Genomic DNA, 19,149 nt, shown 5'->3' on the forward strand with positions numbered 1-19,149 from the left:
AGACAGCAGCCTCTCTTTGGGTACAGTCCCAAAACTTCAAGACGGAATGAAAGGGCTGCCTTTGGAACCATGTATTCTTTCTCCTGGGCCACTGTCCTAACACAGCTGACATTGGGCCCAATCACCAGTTACCTACCCGGCCACAAAATCTAATCCAAATACATTCTAGGAAAGGTAGCTTAGGGGTCCTATGAAAAGGCATCATGGAGACTCTTAATGGCTAGGGACCCTACCAGACCAGTGACACTGCTCTGTGATCTGAAGAACACCCCAGGAGAAGCCTGTGCAGCAAGTGAAAGCATTAGGATGGCCTGGAGGCAGAAGTGGCACTTAGTCAGCTGAAGCCCTGCGGTGTCCTACGCAGCAATCAGCCCAGTCGGCACTGAAGCACAGAGCTCCACACTCCCTACTTAACTGGGTCTGAAAATTGATGACAAACCTGGCTGGCTCCCAAGGTCTTGAGTAAACAGGTACCTGGACAGACCTCTATTCTCCAAAAAAAGGCAGAGGAAGGGGAAGGGGTGTTATCAGGACTTAAGAAAGAAATACTTCGGTTCCTTGTCCCCTCCTAAAAACCCTCACTTCAAGACCAGATAATAACCATTTTGATTTTCAACTACGCTTTTTATTCTGCCTTCACTCTGATGAGCTAGAACCTCAAGCAGAAAGGAAAACAGGCAGGACAAAGACAGAGGCAGGCTGTTAGAGATCAGTGGCTTGACAAATTGGGGTTCTAACGATACTCTACTTGCGATTTTATTTCTTAAGTTGATGTCTCTGGCATTTACACAAACCTAAGACCACCTGTTGAATTTTTTAAAAAGGGTTAAAAAAAGAATCTTTGATATCTATGCTTTTGCCTGCAGGGAAACTTAACTATCACTAGGAAACCAGAGAACAAGAGGGAAAAAAAAAACCTGCCTTAGATTCAAGAAGACACAATAACTAAACCAGCCCTTTGAAGCTATCTGGAATGCAGAGCTAACTTCACCAGCCCCCACTTAAAGAGGACTCTTTGAAGAGTAATGCTGAGAATGAGGCAGACTCTGGCAGGGTTCTGATTGTCCACCTAAGAGACCCCACCTCACTGGCCAGGTCCAGGAATGATGATTACTCCCCCCACACCTTGAGCCACTCACTCTGGTCGGCAGATCACCAGGTCTCCTTTGTTGGTACCATAGGCCAGGCCGAGCCCCGGCTCCGGCAGCCAACGGGCAGAGTTGATGCTGACATGTCTCCGCTGGTCGGCAGGCATGGGGTAAAGGACGTTGAAAACTCTCTGGGTAGGGGAGAAAGAAGGAAGGAAAGAGAATGGGGGGGAAAAACAATTTGTTACCAAGAACAAAACTATCCAGGGAGAAACAAAGCCCCTTCTATTGCCTGAAGCAGGTAAACCACAGCAGGGGAGGAGATGGCTGAGCTGGGAATAGGATGACTCTTAGCACATGTTTGGGAACTTGAGGTAACAGAAGAGGGGAGGGTAGAACCCTCTTATTACTGGTGAGAGGCAGGGCTCTTTCAAGAAATACTAGAGGCATACGTGGACCTTTCTATATGAAGGTTAGCTGTACTCTCCTCAGAGCCTTTTAGCACTTCTAACTTCATGGCTTTTAAGGTACTCCCCTGGAAAGTCCATCTAGAGCCCAGCACACCAGGAAGGACTGCCCCTAGCTTCTCTCTGACCAGACCAACCAGTGAGAGCCAACTTAGGCTGGTAGTCCCGTTACCATGGAAATTAAAGCGCTTCACAGCAATAGGGAACTGGAGGTGATAGGGGGGCGGAGGGGGGTGATAACATCAGAGAACATTTTTAATTCATCTAATTAAAAGCAATGTTAAAACTGCTATTGTTAAGGAAATCTAAAAGGTGCAATAAGATTTAAGGAGCAAGGCAGAGGGGAATCTTGAACACGCACGAACATGATTTCTTTCTAGCTTATATAAATCACCCTTAAATGGATCATTTCCATTTCTCAAAGGCAAAGACTTGTCTTTCAACATTCTACTCCTTCCCAAAGCTAATGCTTCCTCAGGGGGCAGCTTTAGCTCTGTCCAGGGTTTAGAATGTGGTGAAAGGCAGCCTCATCAGTTTCTTTGGCCACTGACTCACAAGATTTCCAGAAGCAACATTAGTTAGACAGAGAGGCAAGACAGTAGAAGAATTAAAGGCATGGACTTGAGAGTTAGAAAGACCTGGGTTTGAATCCTGGATGCTGTCACATAACAACCTCTCCAGACCTCATAGCTTACAAAGGGGCAGTACTCACACTCCAGCCACTGGGGAAATAGAGACGATGTATATAAAATGCCGGCAAGTGCAAGCCCATAAACAGCAACGTTATTATTATTATTTTTACTAGGAACCTACATCCAGGGCTTCAAAAAAAGTCACTGGGGGCCCTATGAAAAGAACATGAGGCTGAGAATCTATAAACTGGAGTTTGTCACTGTGTTGTTTTCCCTTCTAGTCTTACCAGTTTTCAATCTATAAAATAGGCATGAACTTCATCTGCCATTATCTGCCCCTAAGGGTTGATGGAAGGGAAAAAAATGAGAGAATGAGATTCAGAAAATAATATTCATCAAATGAATTTAGAGTGCTACAATAATGATAATTTTTCTGATTATCCTGATGAGAGACAATTCCCCCTCAAACAAAAAAAAATTTTGTTTTAGCTAATGGCACTCAAATCTATACCAAGTGGTAAGGAACCCCAGATCTGGGAACCCTTGGGTTCACAAGCCTTGAGTATCTCTCTGAAAGGCCTTTCCCAGGACAGTCTCCAGAGTGGGGAAGACAGCAGACCAGGCTTTGTGGTGCTGACAAATAGGCCTAGGTACCTAATGTCATGCTGCCAGGATGGCCTTGCTATGGTCCTGAGGCTGACAGGGCTTTACAGATGTGGAACTGACTCTGGTTTGAGGCATAAGACTGACCACTCCATTACGAAGCTCCTATGCCCTCCCGGTAGGACTCAACTCCAGAGGTAAGAATTAGTCAGGGCTCCTTAAAGCTCTGGTCTGAATGGGGAGACTATTAGAAAAGAGCCCAGTGGAGTTTATGAATTTCTAACCTAGTCATCTGCAGTGTGGTTGCTTGACCTCTGGAGAATGTCTTCCTTGGCAGAAGCCTTGAACAAATTCCTGGCTCCTGCTTTCCACTCAGCTTCGCTGGCTGACTACCCATGGCGACAGCAATACCACTTTTCCCTTTGTGCCTAATCAACCCTTTCCCTTCAAATCAGGGGATGGGGTATGATGGCTCCATCCTTTTTTCACAAAGGTTTTGCCTTCTCAGAAGATAATCAACCTGTAGGCTGATATAGTTAACTACAACCTAGCATACACACTGAAAAAACAATGTTGTTAAGATCAGACAACCATGGCTGGGATTACTTAATCTACTTAATTTTTCTCCTCTGTGGTCAGACGGTGTAAATGGGGCATGCCCAGAGTTAGGGGGATGAGTGTTCATTTCAGGGCGCTGGAAGAGGGAAGGCTCTGCTGTGGGTCTGTGGCAGCTCTACATGAGCTTCATAAGAGAGTCTTCCTAAAATCACAATGACTCAAAATTCCAGAGCCTGGGGCAGAACGGCCAGAGAAAGTGGCCTTTCAAGAAGAAGGATAATAAGGTTAGTAAATCGGATGCTCGAAGGTTGTGCTGAGTTTCCTGATGGGGGTCTTGAAGTAAAGAATAAAAGAGAATTCTTTTCTAGAAATGTTCCAAACCAGGAAAGAAGCAAACAAGCCTCTCCAATGTCACAAATTTACCTTTTACGGTCTGTTGCTGCAGAGGGTTAATAAACAAACACTATTGATTTACTTCTAAGTATGGGACCTGCTTTATAAACAAAACCCTCAAGAGGCCAGTGTGATAGATGAACCCAGCTTAGACGGGGTAAGGTCACAGAGGGATTGGAAAGAGGTAATTAACCCCCCCAGATACTGCTGCACATACACTTCACAACTTCCATGGCTCCAGGAGTCTTGGGGGCATCGATTTGTCCTCTGGCTATGCCCTCCCCCACCAAGTGCTTACGCAGTGCCGCAAGGGCAGATCCCAAGTACCCATCTCCTCCAATGTTTGGGTATGAGGCCAAATCCCGCTTTGTGGCAGGAATCCAGGAAATGCCACGTGAAGATCAGCAGCCTCCAGGGTTCCTGATAAGCATTTGCTTGCTTATCACACTAACATGGGGGTGGGAAGGAAGGAGATGACGGCAAGAAGCACAGAGGGGATGAGAGCACAGAGGGTGTGAGAAAGGCAGGAATCACCAAATCCTAGGTCCTATGAGGTCACCTGGTCCAAGCCTCCTACAATTTCACATACACCTGTAACCAAAGGACCCTGGGCGAATGAGAAAATGGCTCATTTCAAAAGCCACCCAGAGATGTAGTTTCCACTCTTCCCTGGCCAGAGTTTAACAGCACTCAGTGCACCTCACTGAGGGGAAATGCTCCCCACAATTAGTCTAGCCCAAGGGACCAGAGAAGAGCTGGGCAACAAGTTCCCTAGTACTGACAGAAGGTTGGGTAGCTTTGCCTACTCCCAACTCTTTAATGGTTTTGGCCACAGGTTTTTCTGACCCAGAGACTGGGTGATCTGTGAGTCTCCTCCCAGATTTCAATGGCGACATGAGCCCAACATTCCTCAGCGCTGATGAGAGAGAAGATCTGCGACAGCATAAGGGATAGCATTGGCCTGCATTAAAGGCATTCCAGATACGTCTCAAGTAAAGATTTTCTTGACATTGGTCAGGTGCCCTGTAGCTTGCTGTGGATGTTAAGGACAAAGCTGGGTGGCCTGCTGAAAATCCTTCTAACAAAAGTGGCACTTCATGGATTTTTAACACCAAATTTCATTACCCCAGACAAAAGACTTGGCAATCTGCTCCCATAAAGATTTACAGTCTGGGAAACTCTATGCGGCAGTTCTACTCTGTCTTATAGGGTTTGCTATGAGTCAGAATTGACTTGATGGAAAATAACAACAACAACAGAGAAGGATTATCACAACCTGGGGTACTCTGAGGTGCTGGATACAAGGTCCAACTGCTGATTCATGTCTGCGGAGTCCTGGTTTTCACCTGTCCCATCTGAGCTGTTCCCTGGTATATGACAAATGCTGACAGCACCATGATCCCCACCCCGCCACGTCAAGGAGATTGTTCTCATTTCTAATATCTATGAAGGGAATTAGAATCAATATGCTAGAAGGACAAACTTTTTAGAGTCAGTGCAGTGCTGAGCATGTCAATAGGGAATGAGTCAAGTAGCCAAGATCTTTACAGGTTCAAGGCAATGGAAAAAGATAAAGATTCCTCCACTTCTGGGGTCGAAGACAATCTCTTGGACCGTTTGTTCCTCCATCTCTCAAACTCTAACTAATAGGAAGTAGGAACAAAAGAAAACAGTTCCCAGATCAAAACTAAAGTGGTCTTGTTTCTTGTTCAAAGACAAGACAAGAAAAGAATGCCAGAGGCAGCCAGAGATGCTCCATGGGAAACCTTCCTCTCCATCCTTTTAAAATTCAGAGGAAAAATGTATTGCTGCCCTCCACAAGATACTTTCTTTTTTACCGCATGTCAATAAAGCTCAGGCCATTAGTCCAAGCATCAAACTGCACTGCTAAGATCAGCTCAGAGAAGAAGCCAAAAGAGAAAACGTGTGGCTATCTTGTTTACATTTGGAAATCTCATCATTTGTAAAGCTGGAACTTTGCTGCGATGGCAAGAGGTTTAGTACAGTCAGCAGATATCCCTTATTTTATCTAAGACAATGGAAGCTGGTTGAAAGAAGCTGGAAACTGAGGCTGAAGGGGCCACTGGAGAAGCTGCAAGCCAAGGGGGCTTTGGGAAAGAAAGGTACTGTGAGGAGAAATGCATTCTGGGTAATGACGGTAATTAGGGGAGGCTTTCAGCTTTCAGAGAAGGTTACTAGAAGAGAATCAACTTTCCAGAAGCTGGAAAAATCAATGGAAAGCAGGTGCTAAGAGACAGCCGACCTTTCCATTAGAAACAGATAGCTACACATCTTGTCACAGGCTGAGAAATGCATGTGTCCCACAGCAGGTAGGAGGAGGGACACTACGGCCATCCTTTCTTCCTTTCTGGCTGTTGATATGCTTAGATTCACGTACTGGAGTTTTGTCATCCCTAAGAAAATCTGGTTGCTTTTTAGAAACCTGAATTTCTTTTACTGTTTCCAAGTCTTCTTTATATTCTACTTTGAGGTTCAGAGCTCGTAGAATGTTGCTGGAATTTTTAAAGTGGCTATTTTGTTTTAAGAGTCAGAATACCAAGTCATCCACCTTTCCCCTTTCATTCAGTTGAAGCAGGAACAAATCTGCCTAGATCATGCTCAACAAACCAAAGCTCTCCCAACAGAAAAGAACAGTAAACAGCTTCTCGACTCCTTGGAACTTGTTGCCCTTGGTGGCTGTTGATAATCTAGTCCCTTGAAGCAATTTCTAGCCAACCGCTTGCAACTTGTTGAGACCTATGAACTTTGTCTTATTCATTTGTTCCTCAAAGAGACCCCAAAGACAGTCAAGAGAATAAACATTTTCTTTTTCAATCTGTATGATGCTTTCTAAAGGCCATCATCTTTGGCCACTGGGATCCAAGCATGGAGGTTATTTCAGCTGTGGGGTCTACCTCTGGGCTAAATGAAATACCTAGGCACTCGATGCTTGGAAACTCCCAGAAATTAAAATAACGACTTCCTCCTGTTCCCACATCTCTGAGGACAACACAAGTCCTTGAACTTCCTCAGCTTTCTAAATCTTAAAGGAGATGGCCAAATGAGTAGTTGTTTTAAGAGTTCTAGAGATTCAACTTGCATGAGTCTTTTTACCTCGAATACGTTCACCTTCTACAAATGTACGAATTGGTTTTCCTATTGTACACAAAAACAAATGTTCTGCCTTTCACTTTTGACCAAAATCTACCTAATGGGAATCTCTTGCCATGTTTCTGTGGTAGGGCTAGGACTCTGAGAAACTGACTGATACCGGGCAGAACTGTGGAAATGAGGTATACAATTCCTACTTTCAGAAGGCTTACTATCTCATTAATAGCTTCATTCAATTGCCATTTATTGAGTAGTGTGTTAGACACAGTGATGGAGGTGGTGGTGAGCGCGGGTGGATGTGCACGCGCTGCAGAGGACGACATGGTCCACAAGATTTCAAAGTAATACACAGTCACTGAACAAATGCTGAGTGCCTCTGTGTGCCAAGCAGAGTGAAGGCTGGGGGCCCAGCAGTGAAAAGACCAGACAAGAAGGTAGCTGTCTAACATGAGAGCAGAGACCAGGTCCATTTTGCTCCCTGCTGTATCCCCTGACCTAGCTAAGTACCTGGCACATGCTAGAGGCTCAACACAATTTTGCTGAGTAAAAAGAATAAAATGCAGTATAGACTGCATTGTACTAAGAGGCCATGTACTAAGAAACCGTCAGAGTTGGAAGAACCCGTCATGGAAAAATCTGCCTAAGCTAATGGCTTTGACTGCAGCTCTAATGTTATTTTTAATGCTTTATCTTGTCCCCTCCCTCCTCTGACAAATCACACCAGAGACACCTCTAACTTCTCCCATATCCCCTCTCTCCCTTCCTACAAAGTTCTGAAGAAAGGAACTTTTTGAGGGTAGATGCTTTGTACCACATCTCAGAACTCAACTTGAAGATAATTGCAGCGGAAGCAGCTTTTAATCAACTGACAGGCAGCTTTAAGAAAATTAATGAGGACAAAATCTTAGGAAGGAGTAAATCATTTCTGACAACAAAGCTGTCTCTCTTTTATCCCAATCTCCCCTTGAAGAAATAGTATTCTTCCTGGCTACAAAAATAAAATACCTTTATTTTTGGTATTTGCTATCCCCAAGGCTAGACAAGCTTAAGAAGAGGCTCAGTTCCCTTCAAATTTCTGGAGAATACTCTGGATTGAACTAGAGTTCTAGGTCACTTCTGAAAATCAAGGTTTCAGAATCTAGAAGTACAGATGACTGGATTTATATCACATGCAAAATTCAGGGCAAGGAGAGAGGCAGCCACAGTGAAGATTACATGTTTAAGAATGGAGTTAGAACAGGCCAAAAGAGCCTATACAAGTGCAGTTATATAAATGCTGGTCAATGCTGTTAGATCTGGGCACCCATCCTAACCCAGGATCTAAGCTACAACGGAAATTACGACTAATTTGAGCACTCTGGATACCAAGTCTTTTCTTTGGTTCTTTTTCATCAGACATTACTAGGCTCTGTAAAGATGGCTGCAAAATAGTATGAAAGAAAGCCTATTAATGTTTCTTTACAGCCAGGGTGACATCAAGATATTCATTAATGGCTACCACATCAGATATCTCCTGGCCACAGTTAACAGTGAGTTCAATGTTGGGAAAACGAACTCAAGAAAGGGAAAGGCTTGAGGAGAAAGAAAAAGGCATTGCTTCTCCCTTTTAAAGCAAAAGCATCTCTCTATTCAAACATGTAGGCAACTAGGCACGGGCTCTAAGGAAAGAGGCTGAGTAAAGTCAACTGTGGGCAGGTAAGAATTTTAATAAGAATCTGAAAAAGCCTCATAGCATGAATCCTTAAGGTTCTCAAGGCACCATCACTAGCATGATCCAGAAAAGTCTGGGGCATGAGGTACCATCAATTTTTCAACTTCGTGGAATATCTGAAAGATCTGATAATAGGAACCATACAAGTAAATCAGGTGATGGCTCATAGACAGTAAGAGATAGGGTGAGAGCAAAAAGGAAAGGGACAGAGCTATATTGACAGGTGAGCTCTAACTAGAATCCCCATGCAGTCGATGACTGGTTCTCAACCCTAATGTGCAGAATCACCTGGAGGGCTTGCTAGGCTCCACGCCCAGAGTGTCTGATTCAGCAGGTCTGGGGCAAGGCTGAGAATCTGCATTTCTAATAAGTTTTCCAGTGATGATGATGTGGTCCCCGGGAGCTACACTTTGAAAACTACTGCCCTGACAGATTATGGGTTTATAAAAAAAAGGTAAAAATCTGCTTTCCTTTCCTGCTGCCTAGGACCTACTGTGGATGAGGCGATTATTTTAGAGCTAGAGCTACCTGGTCCAGGGCCCAGGAAGCCTGGTCAAACCCCCATTGCTCCTCTGAGGGAGAAGGTGTACATGGGACAGTCCACCACAGAAGAGCTGAATTCACTGCGTCAAGGAGAAAGGGCATGAACCTTGTATGCTCTCTTTCCATTCCCCTCTTGAGACTAATGGTCTGTCTGGATGACAGTCGTTCAACCCCCCAATGCCGTTTTACCACACTGCCACAAAGTAAGAGTTTTCAATAAAACCAACCCTTAGGCATTTCAGCCTTTGACTTAAAGTGCACAATGCTGTTCCAGGAGGAAGGGAAGCAAAATGGCTTTCTGTCCGTGAGCTCCTTTCCCACCCAGCTCAGATGAAGGTGTTCTTTTCCATCATTTTTGGCAATAAAATGACCAAAGAGAAAAGCAAACCAGCATTGGTGAGATTCAAGCCTCTAGGACCTTGGGGATCTGTAGGGATTATGCAATGAGAATACTTTTCAGTTCTTATTAAACGACTTATCTGCCTATGACTCCCACCTGGGTGGGTGGGGGTTTGAAAGGCATGTCCATGTACCTGGGAGAAAGAGTATACACCTGTGTTGAAAGCATTACTCTTTATTGTTGTTTCCTACTTCAAAATGCCCTACCAACCCTCCTCCACCACCATGTGCTTACTTTGCCCCATTCCCAGGTATAAGAGCACTCACTGCTGACACAAACTGGAAGAACAGTTTGGTATGATGATTATTTCTGGTTTCATTAGTAATTCTATATTTTTGTTGTTATGCTTTCACTTGGTTACAACCAAAGTTATTATAATGTGAAAGTTGCCACTATTTTAGAAAATTAATTGCAGTTTTCTGTTACAATATTGTGCCTTGTTCCAATTAGAAAATGAAGCTGAGAGGGAACACAGGAAGTTCAGTGTTTTGAGAATTCAGCAAAACTTCAGCTCAGCAGTTTCTAAAAGCCTAACTTAAAAACAAACAAAAAATTAACAAAAAGCCCTCACTGGCTCAAGTGTAAGGGAGTCAGACAGAAAATAAGACTCTTGAGTCATAGCGAGTAGCATATTCATGCTGGAAGAGTCTAGAATGGACAGAGGGAAGGGGAAGATAAAATATGTGTCCAGTCCTATTTTTCTTGATTTGCCAATTACATTAAAGTTGGGAGGACTGGGGCTGGGCCTCAGTAAGCAGAGAAGGGAAACATCAAAAGGTCCCTAGAGCCTAGAAACAAGGACAAAAATTACATGACTCAACATGGGGAAGAAAAGAATCCAGCACATATAGATATTCAAGGGAGAAACCTGGAAAGCAGCAATAGCTGAAAAAAGATGGGAGGTGAAGCACAGACAGCCAAAAAGCTAAGAGCTTGGTGGGAAACAGAACACAAAAGCCACTATGCCTGCAACAAAATTAGCAAAGGATCAAAGCACCACGCATAAAGCCACAATGGTAAGCTGACGAGGCTGGGGACAGAAACCTAAAATGAAAGAAAACAGGCATGAAGAACTGCTATTCTCAAACTCAAGTGCTTATCAGAATCATCTGGCAAGTTTGTTTTAAAAAAGCAAATACCTGGGCCCCTCCTGTCCCATTCCCATTGTAATGTTAGGTCCAAAGTAGCATCTGTATTTTAACAAGGAGCCCCCATGTTTCTAATGCAGGTTGTCCAAGGACTACATTTTGAGAAGCACGGATCCAGAGGTCTGAAGAATTGCTTAGAATAAGTGTGCCAAGGCTAACAGCAATTCGTTTTCAGAAGAGTCTTCATATTGGATTGCGTAAAGGATTATCTCTTGAGGAGAGATGTCACTTAGTGGGAATTAAGATAAATCAAAATGCACTCTGGAGGATGTTCTCTTGAGAATGCAAGTTCACCTTTCTGATCATTACTACAGTGAATACCAAGAGGTAACACCAAAGAGAAGGGGAATTTTGGGTAAAGAAGCTCTGCGACACTCCCACAAAAGCATTTCAAGGACAGAGCTTGACATTACAGATGCAGACACCCACCTATACTTACCTGTGCAGAGAGAGAGAGAGATGCTCTACTGTCCCATTAAACCCTTGCTGCCTGTTCTCAGATAAAAATTCACTTCTTGCCTTAAACAGTGGTACAGCACAGCTATCCAAAAAAGCTGGTGTCTTCCCTTCCACCAATGACTGAATTCAGGGACATTTGGTGCCCTTGGATGTAAGGGGCAACCAAAACCTGGAAAACCAGAAACCCTTCTGTAGTATGGGGGTTTAAAGTCAGGCCAGGTGGACACTAGGTTGAGCAAAACCTTGTTGAGATGCCTTGATCCTGTCTGTTGGGTGAGAGGCAACACTTTCCAAACAGGAGCATTCTAGTTATTTCAGCTCCCTCCTGTAAGGAGCAGATGGTACCTACTGAGAATCAAAAAAGCCTCATTGGGAGGCCTGAGAAATAGCTCTTGTCGTGAGGCACAAGGCAGCTGGCTAGTTGCTTTGAGCCCCTTAGCAGGACAGCAATGGACTAATTGGATCACTATATCTCCCCAGCAGGCTTCTTCAACTGCATTCCCTGTGCCGCCAGCCCCGTATGTGACAACAGAGCCTACCATCTTGGCTTCCGCTCAAGTAGCTATTTGCCCTTAGCCAGATGTTTCTGGTTACTTACGGAAAAGAGGAACCTTGCTAGGATAGAGGACTGGCAGGCCATGCCAAGGAGTTGGGCAGAAGCCCTGGCTTCCGGAGGAGGCTGGAGATGTCCATCAGTGCTGCCAAAATCAGATCCTGTCTCTTAATGATTATAAACAATTATTTCACTATTAGGCAGGAAGAGCTAGAAGAACAGCTGGTAGGACCAGAGTTTCTAGGTGGTGAAAAGCAGACACTAGGTACTTTTACCATCTAGATCTGCTTAAGATAAGCAAAGGAAGAATATTTAAACTAAAACTCGACTTCCATCCTAAAATATCTAGATTAAGAAAACAGGCGTGATGAACTCCCCACTAAGTCTTCTCCTAATCATCCAATGTCAAGTCTTCCCAGAGTCATATGAAATTCAAGAGTCAGGCCTTTCCTGTCACTACAATGTCAAGAGCAGAGGATGCCTTATCTCTGCCCCTTTCAGAGGCTTGGTGAGACGTGATGCTGCCCATCATTGGTTCTGCTAATTACCACCTAGAAATGATTAAAAAAAAAAAAATTTTTTTTTTTTTCATAATAAGGATGCTTTTCTTGAGATTTTCATTCATCCAGTTAGTACTAAATGTCTGGTTCCTTACTAGGTACTTGGACTTCGTAAAGATAAAACAGACATGGTGTCTGCTCTCAAAGAGCTCACAGATCAGGAGAGGAGACTGACACGGAAATGAGTAAGTGCAGTAAGGTGAGAAGAGTGTCAGCATGGACCAGGTACAGTGGCAGCACAAGGAGGGAGCAATCAATTCTGTTAAGAAAGGTTGTACAGAAGGGGAAGAGCTTGACAGGCAGCTGGGGACAGGGGAGAAGAGGGCATTCCAGGTAAAGGCAAACGGGCAGGAAAGAGCCTTGTCAAACTCAGGGAGCTTGGAGAGTGGTTCAGTGTAGCTGGATAGAAGGTACCTGTAGCAGGTAGGAGGGAGAAGAGGCTGGAAAGGCAAGAAAGAGTAGATGTCACCAGGCCACTCACTTTCCATCTAATGGAACTCATCTCTACCTTTTTCTTTAAAACAATTCCTTGCCATTCCAGGTCTTTGACAAGCATCTACATGCATAGCACTAAATGAGGTACCATGGGGGATATGCTCCCAAGGAGTTTACACTGAACCTAACTAGGTGAATTATACATATACATGACCCAGCTAAAGAAAACACAAAGGAACATATAAACAAGTGTACAAAACTACAAACTGCACAGACTACACAAAGGACTAAGGGAATTCACAGGTTCTTAGCTTGAGACAGGGCTTAAATAGCATCTAATTAGAGAACTGTTCAAATGCTCAACTCCCCTTGACAAAAATCTTGGCCAAATGAGCCTCTCTGGGATGTGGAAAGCTCAGTCAGGCACGCTAGTCTGACTGAGTCCAGAAGGCTGTTAACTACAGGAAGCCCAGAAGGCTTTTATGGCAAAACAAGAAAGGTACCCCTTAGACAAGACAGGATCCTAAATAGGACCCTTCTTCTGCTGGTGAAACAGGGGGACAATCAAGAGCATGGCAGCTGCCAAAGGCATCATCTTCCATCATGATTATAACCCACAGAAAAGAGCATTTCAAGGTGTATTATTTCTTTGTACAACTTTCTCCCTCAAAAAAAAAAAAAAAATTATCATAAATATTTCATGGGGTCCTTTACATACCTCTAGAATAAAGGTTTCCTGTTGGGGTAAGGAACTGTCAAGTTTATTCTTTATCCAAAGATACTTTCAGGGAAAGCCAGCTCATAAGCCAAAATGTGAGAAAGCCCCTTTAATACTCCAGAACTTCCAAAAATGAAGGCTGGACTAGAGTCCCTCCTTCTTCCTATGATCGTGATATTTTTGGTCCTGGCTGAGAGATCACACTGATGGCCGTCATTATACCCCTGCCAAGCCTAGGAGAGTCACTATACAGTGGAGCATAAGCGGTGGCACTCACCCTCATGGAGGTCTCGCCACCGTGGGCCTGTTGCAGCCTGAAGACCTGGGCCACCATATGCTCTGTGGAGGGGTGTAACAGGATCCTTCTGGAAGCCAAGCCCACCATTACATATCGGCCCATTGGGGACAGGCTCACTGAAATGGCGTTGGGACCTGAGGGCCAACAGAACAGACAGACATTTCCCAGAGTTCTCGTTATTTCAAGGAAACAACTTTCACTCTTAGTCTTTTCTCTTTTCCTCTAATCTTCATATTCTTCTGGTCATGCTAGGGTTGCCGTATAGGATTGTAGCGGGGAGTATAATGAGAAGGCGTATAAAGCATTAAGTACAGTGTTTGGCACAGAGAAAGTACTTAATAAATGCTAACCACTGTAATCATATCATCACATTAAAAAAATGGTATCATAGTATAAATACTATTTTGAAATCTAGTTTTTTCACTTAATACATTATGAACGTTTTCCATCGTTAAATATTCTTCTACAATAACATTTTAAGGGCTAAATTGTATTCTGTCCTATGACTGTACCATTGTTTATTTAAACAACTCTTTTTACAATCTGATGTTTCTCCCTATTATTAATAACACTACTGTGAACATCCTTGAACGTAAACCTTTGTATGGTTATCCGATTATTGCCTTAGAAGTGAGACTGCCAGATCAAAGAGTACACATTTGAGGGCTCTTAATACACAATACCAAGCTGCCTTGAAGTGTATGAGCATGCCCACTTCCACAAGCCATGACCAAAGCTCCTCCCTTAATCCTGGCCACCACGCCAGGAGTAAGCTGGTGATGCAATCATGGCAGGAAGAGCTCATTCTGAGATTCTTCTTCAATGCTATCAGCCTGGACTCCTGCAGGGCAATCTTCCTTTGGCCTGTGCCCCCTGAAGCCAGGAGCAGTACATGACCATTAATCCCATCTAAGTTGTGCCTCACCTAGCAACGCCCATGCCAAGGCACCAGTATCCCTCTGCCACTAGGTTGGGCTTCCTATCCCTTACCAAATCGCTTGGTGTAGAGCATTTCGCCCAGGTTATGGGGAGCCAGGGAGTACACTGCCAGGATGCCTTCATCAGGAAAGCCCCTCTGGCTGCTAGGGATGAAAGCTGCCAGAAGCTGGCCATCTGCAGAAATGTCACAGCTGGCATCATTGTAGATCTTGCAGTTCTGCACCAGCACATTCACGGAGGCTGCATCAGACAAAGAAAGAAAAGGGGATAAGAAAGTGTGAAGTTGGTATTATGAGAAATTCTGGGGCCTCCCTAATGGACTGAACCATTTTCTCAAGGCTGCCTTGTGAATCAAACTAAAACATCATGGAACAAGAAACAAAAGAGGAAGGAGAGATATGCCTGTTGTACCACTTCAGTAGGGAACTACAGGATAGTCGATACACTCATGATCACCTACTGGGTCTTAGTTAACGCTTGGAAAACATCACTTGAAAGATTAGGTAAGGAAAAGTTGTTAAAATTGTTCCTGGGGAGCCACTCAACAGCTGTTACTGCCCAAAAGATCAAAACTAAGATGAATGAAATGCAAACTCACTGATTCCAAGAAAAGGGGGATATAGGCAGAGCTTCCTTGGTGCAGGAATCCTACTCGATACCTGCCATGTGACCTTGGAGAAGGAAATCATTCCATAAATTTGTGTCTTACTTTCACATCTAAGAGAACTGGAAAATGTAGAGACTTCAATTTTCTGAACAGATAATCCTAATCCCTACTCCACAAAGAGAAACAAAGCCCAGCCCAGCCTGGATGGCTGGGATTCGTTTCATTTCTCACTCTGCTCTATGCCTTATCCATTCCGTAAGCCAGTGTGCAGGGGCAGCCCCAGTCTGCACTTGGCACAGGGTCAGCCAGACGGCAGGCTCAGCACAAGGAGCAGAGGTGTATTGGTGGGGAGCATCCACTGCGCATGATGCAGCTAATGAGATGTTAGCCAGCACTGGGGCCGTGTCTGCATGCCTCGTCTTGGTTTTCATTTCAATCCCTGACACCCAGTGTACGGTTCCCTGCCAAGAGGAAGTGATTTACCTGGAATGAGAGCCCACATCATGGGCACAGGCAGAATAACAGATTCAAAGGGTCCAAGCTCTGGGCTTCATATGCACATGCACAGAGCCTGTCTACTCTCTCTCATCTGAAGGAATGACTTAGATGGACACTGCCAGAGTTATTGTGGTTAAAAAAAAAAAAAAAGCCCCGAGCTCAACTACCCTCCCAGATTCCAAGTGATCTACCCCAGTAAGCCAAAAGTAGGACTTGGGAAATGAAGAGCAAGTTTCCCCAGGGAATTATCTTAAAAATAAAACGAAGAATTGCTTTTAGGGGGAGGCTTATTGGCTTGGGGAGTCAGAGTGATGAATAAAACTCTATATTCACTTCTCATTTCCCCGTGTGTTGCTAATGAAGCCACAGAATGACAAAGTAGATAAAAAAAAAAAAAAAAGACATCAGGACACAGATTAGGTTGTTTGCCAACTCTGGAGGGCTGACACCTACAGCACGATTACACATAAAACCAAGGAGGGACCACAAGGATGGTTCTGTTTGCTAAATAATAAAATAATGACATCCAAATACTCATTGCTATCACCATTAGGCCTCTGTACTGCTCAACTTCCAACTTCCAACCTGCCATCTGCTCTAGCTGTATGACTAGTTATGGGACCGTCTGCTCCTTAACCAGGGTCCCAAGCCCTTGGCAAAAAAAAAAAAAAGAAAAAAGATATCAATCTCCTCCTCTTTCCATGGATTAATACATGATGCTAGCTCGGGATACAGAACCAAAGGAATTGGGTGTACGAAGCTTCAGGAGTGAGCCCATCTTTGTTTCCACCTTCAAGGTTGGCACAACCCTCAGAAGGATAAAAAGAAACAGACAATTTATACTGTAACCACCAAAGGCAGGAGAAGAAAGTAAAGAAATCATGAATTTTAAGAAGGACATGAAAATGAGTAGGGAAGGAGATGGGACTCTGCAGACTTTAAGACACTTTACTCAGTTACTATTTTATCCACACTTAATGTTTCAAAAATGAATACTGGGTATTTTATCAAAGTAAGGTTTTCCACCTTGCTGTTATACAGATCTAGCTTATGGATGTTAACATGTTAAGTCAGGCAAGAATAAGTTTATTAGATATGTATGCATAGATAGGTATAGGAAGGCATATACATGTTTATGTGTGCTGTATTTACATTCAAATATAAAATACAGCACATAGGGGCACAGTTATGGATACTTTCTAGACATAACCAAACATCTCATGGGACTGGTTAACTGAGTTTGAGGGCTTAGGACCATGGTCTCGTGGGGCAACTCCAGTCAAGTGGCACAACATAGTCTATAAAGACAATGTTCTACACCCTAGTTTGGCGAGTAGTGTCTAGGGTCTTAAAAGCTTGTGAGTGGCCATCTAAGAAACAACTCTTGGTCTCTACTTGTCTGGAACAAAAAAAGAAAAAAAAGGGAAACCAAAGACTCAAACAAGAAACTAATCTAAAGAACTCAAATTCCTAAAAAAAAAAAAAAGGCCAGACTTACTGGACTGGTAGAGACCAGATGAACCCCCGAGATCATCGCCCTGTGATAGATACCCTTTAAACTTGGAACTCAAACCACTCCCAGAGGTAACCTTTCAGCCAAATGGCAGATTAGCTCATAAAGTAAGTAAAATCATGTGTGAGTACTGTGCTCCTCTAAATAATCATCTAAATGAAACCAAATGGTAAACATTTACCCTAACCAAAGATGAGAAGGTAAGGTGGGACAGGGAAGCTAGATTAATGGAAATAGAACAACCAGAATGGAAATAATGAGATTGCTGATATATTGTGAAAAATGTAACCAATGTTATTGAACAATGTTTAGAAATTGTTAAATGAGAACCTAATCTGCTGTGTAAATTATCACCAAAAACACAGTAAAATATGAAAAAAGAACAAGTCTATAATGACCCTCAAAATTCACCACCAACATCAAAAAAGCATTTAACTGCTTACTGCCATACTAATTTCTAAGGAGGCGGCTGGGATGGGGAAGAGAGTAGAAGTAAGGTTTTCCTTCTTCTGGATAGTCTGACTCTTTAAAAAAAAAAAAAACTCCACTGCTGTCGAGTCGATTCTGACTCACAGTGACCCAATGGGACACAGTAGAACTGCCCTATAGGGTTTCCAAGGCTGTAGTCTTCACAAAAGCAGACTGCCGCACCTTTCTCCTGCAGAGCAGCTGGTGGGTTTAAACCGCCAACCTATCGGTAAGCAGTCGAGTGTTTAACTACTGCACCACCAGGGCTCCTAGTTTGGCTCTATGCTCCTAAAAAAACTGGGCATATAGACAAACATTTTGTCAGCCTCAAATCCAAGTCACTGTGTCTGCATTTGTATTATATAATAATGATCCTGAATCAATGGCCATCTCCCAAACTTTACCCCACCCTCCAATTTTGCAACTACTCTTTGTTACTACAGTGAGCTCAGAGAGTGATATGCAATGACAAATGAATGACAAATGAAAAAGAAATGCTCAAAATTGTAACAGAGGCTTCTCCAGCAGCATGTTCAGTTCCAGACGTTTTGCAGCTCATGACTGAGGGTTTCACTTCTACCCTGATGAAGGGGATGTGGCAGGCACAGAGTAATCTGGTAGGTACATTTTAGAGAGCCCTGGGTCGTGTGTTTATAATTTCATTTTTATTTCAAAGTTCCAATTAGCAGCTTAAGTTTGCTGCTTGTTGTCTATTACTTTCCCATGTGGAATGGAAATGCTCAGTTGCAATGGTGAAATTCTGATGAGTTGATTTATACAAGGAAGAATTCTTGGACCTCTGCTACTTGTTTTCTTGGACTACAGGAAAGTAATGTACTAATGACTAAGGACAATTCATCCTTTTTGGATCCAACAATAAGCAGGCAGGAAAAAAGGTAAAATGAAACACAGTGGAGACTCTGCGGCAACCTGCACACCACTAAAAATCTTTGCTCTGATCTAAGACTTGCCTTCCCACTCAAAAAAAACAAACCCACTGCCATCAAATTGATTCTGGCTCATAGTGACCCTATAGGACAGAGTAAGACTGCCCCATAGGGTTTCCAAGGCTGTAATCTTTATGGATGGAGACTGCCACATCTCCCTCCCACAGAGCAGCTGTGGGTTTGAACTGCTGACCTTTCAGTTAGCAGCCAAGTGCTTATCCACTGAGCCACCAGGGTTCCTTTGCCTTACCACAGAGATCAGACTTCAGGTGCATCAGAATTACCTGGACAGCTTATTAAATCACAGACTGCTGGGTGGAGCCTGAGAATTTCCATTTTTAACAAGTTTCCAGGTGTTGCTGATGCCTTACCAAACGGTCCTTGGTCCCTGAGCTGTGGCTCCAGCAACCTGCCCTTCACATAAAGTAAAGCACATATAGGAAAAGATGATGGGGTAGTTAGCTGGGCAGCTAAAAATGAAAATGAAGGCTAAGAAATAA

The 19,149-nt window shown here is 43.6% G+C and overlaps 1 protein-coding gene across 9 annotated transcripts in view; it reads right to left on the reverse strand.

The window, feature by feature from the left end:
• The window catches only part of AMBRA1 (autophagy and beclin 1 regulator 1), a 179,721-nt gene that overhangs the window by 15,347 nt on the left and 145,225 nt on the right, over positions 1-19,149 (reverse strand). For all 9 annotated transcript variants that reach the window (XM_049891021.1, XM_049891016.1, XM_049891017.1 and 6 more), the window contains 3 exons: positions 14,668-14,856; positions 13,657-13,811; positions 1,140-1,279 (listed from right to left, as the gene is read on the reverse strand). In XM_049891021.1, the coding sequence (XP_049746978.1) occupies positions 1,140-1,279; positions 13,657-13,811; positions 14,668-14,856 (484 nt within the window). The remainder of the gene's footprint in view (positions 1-1,139; positions 1,280-13,656; positions 13,812-14,667; positions 14,857-19,149) is intronic.

This window comes from Elephas maximus, chromosome 7, assembly GCF_024166365.1.
Source record: "Elephas maximus indicus isolate mEleMax1 chromosome 7, mEleMax1 primary haplotype, whole genome shotgun sequence".
Lineage (NCBI taxonomy): Eukaryota > Metazoa > Chordata > Mammalia > Proboscidea > Elephantidae > Elephas > Elephas maximus.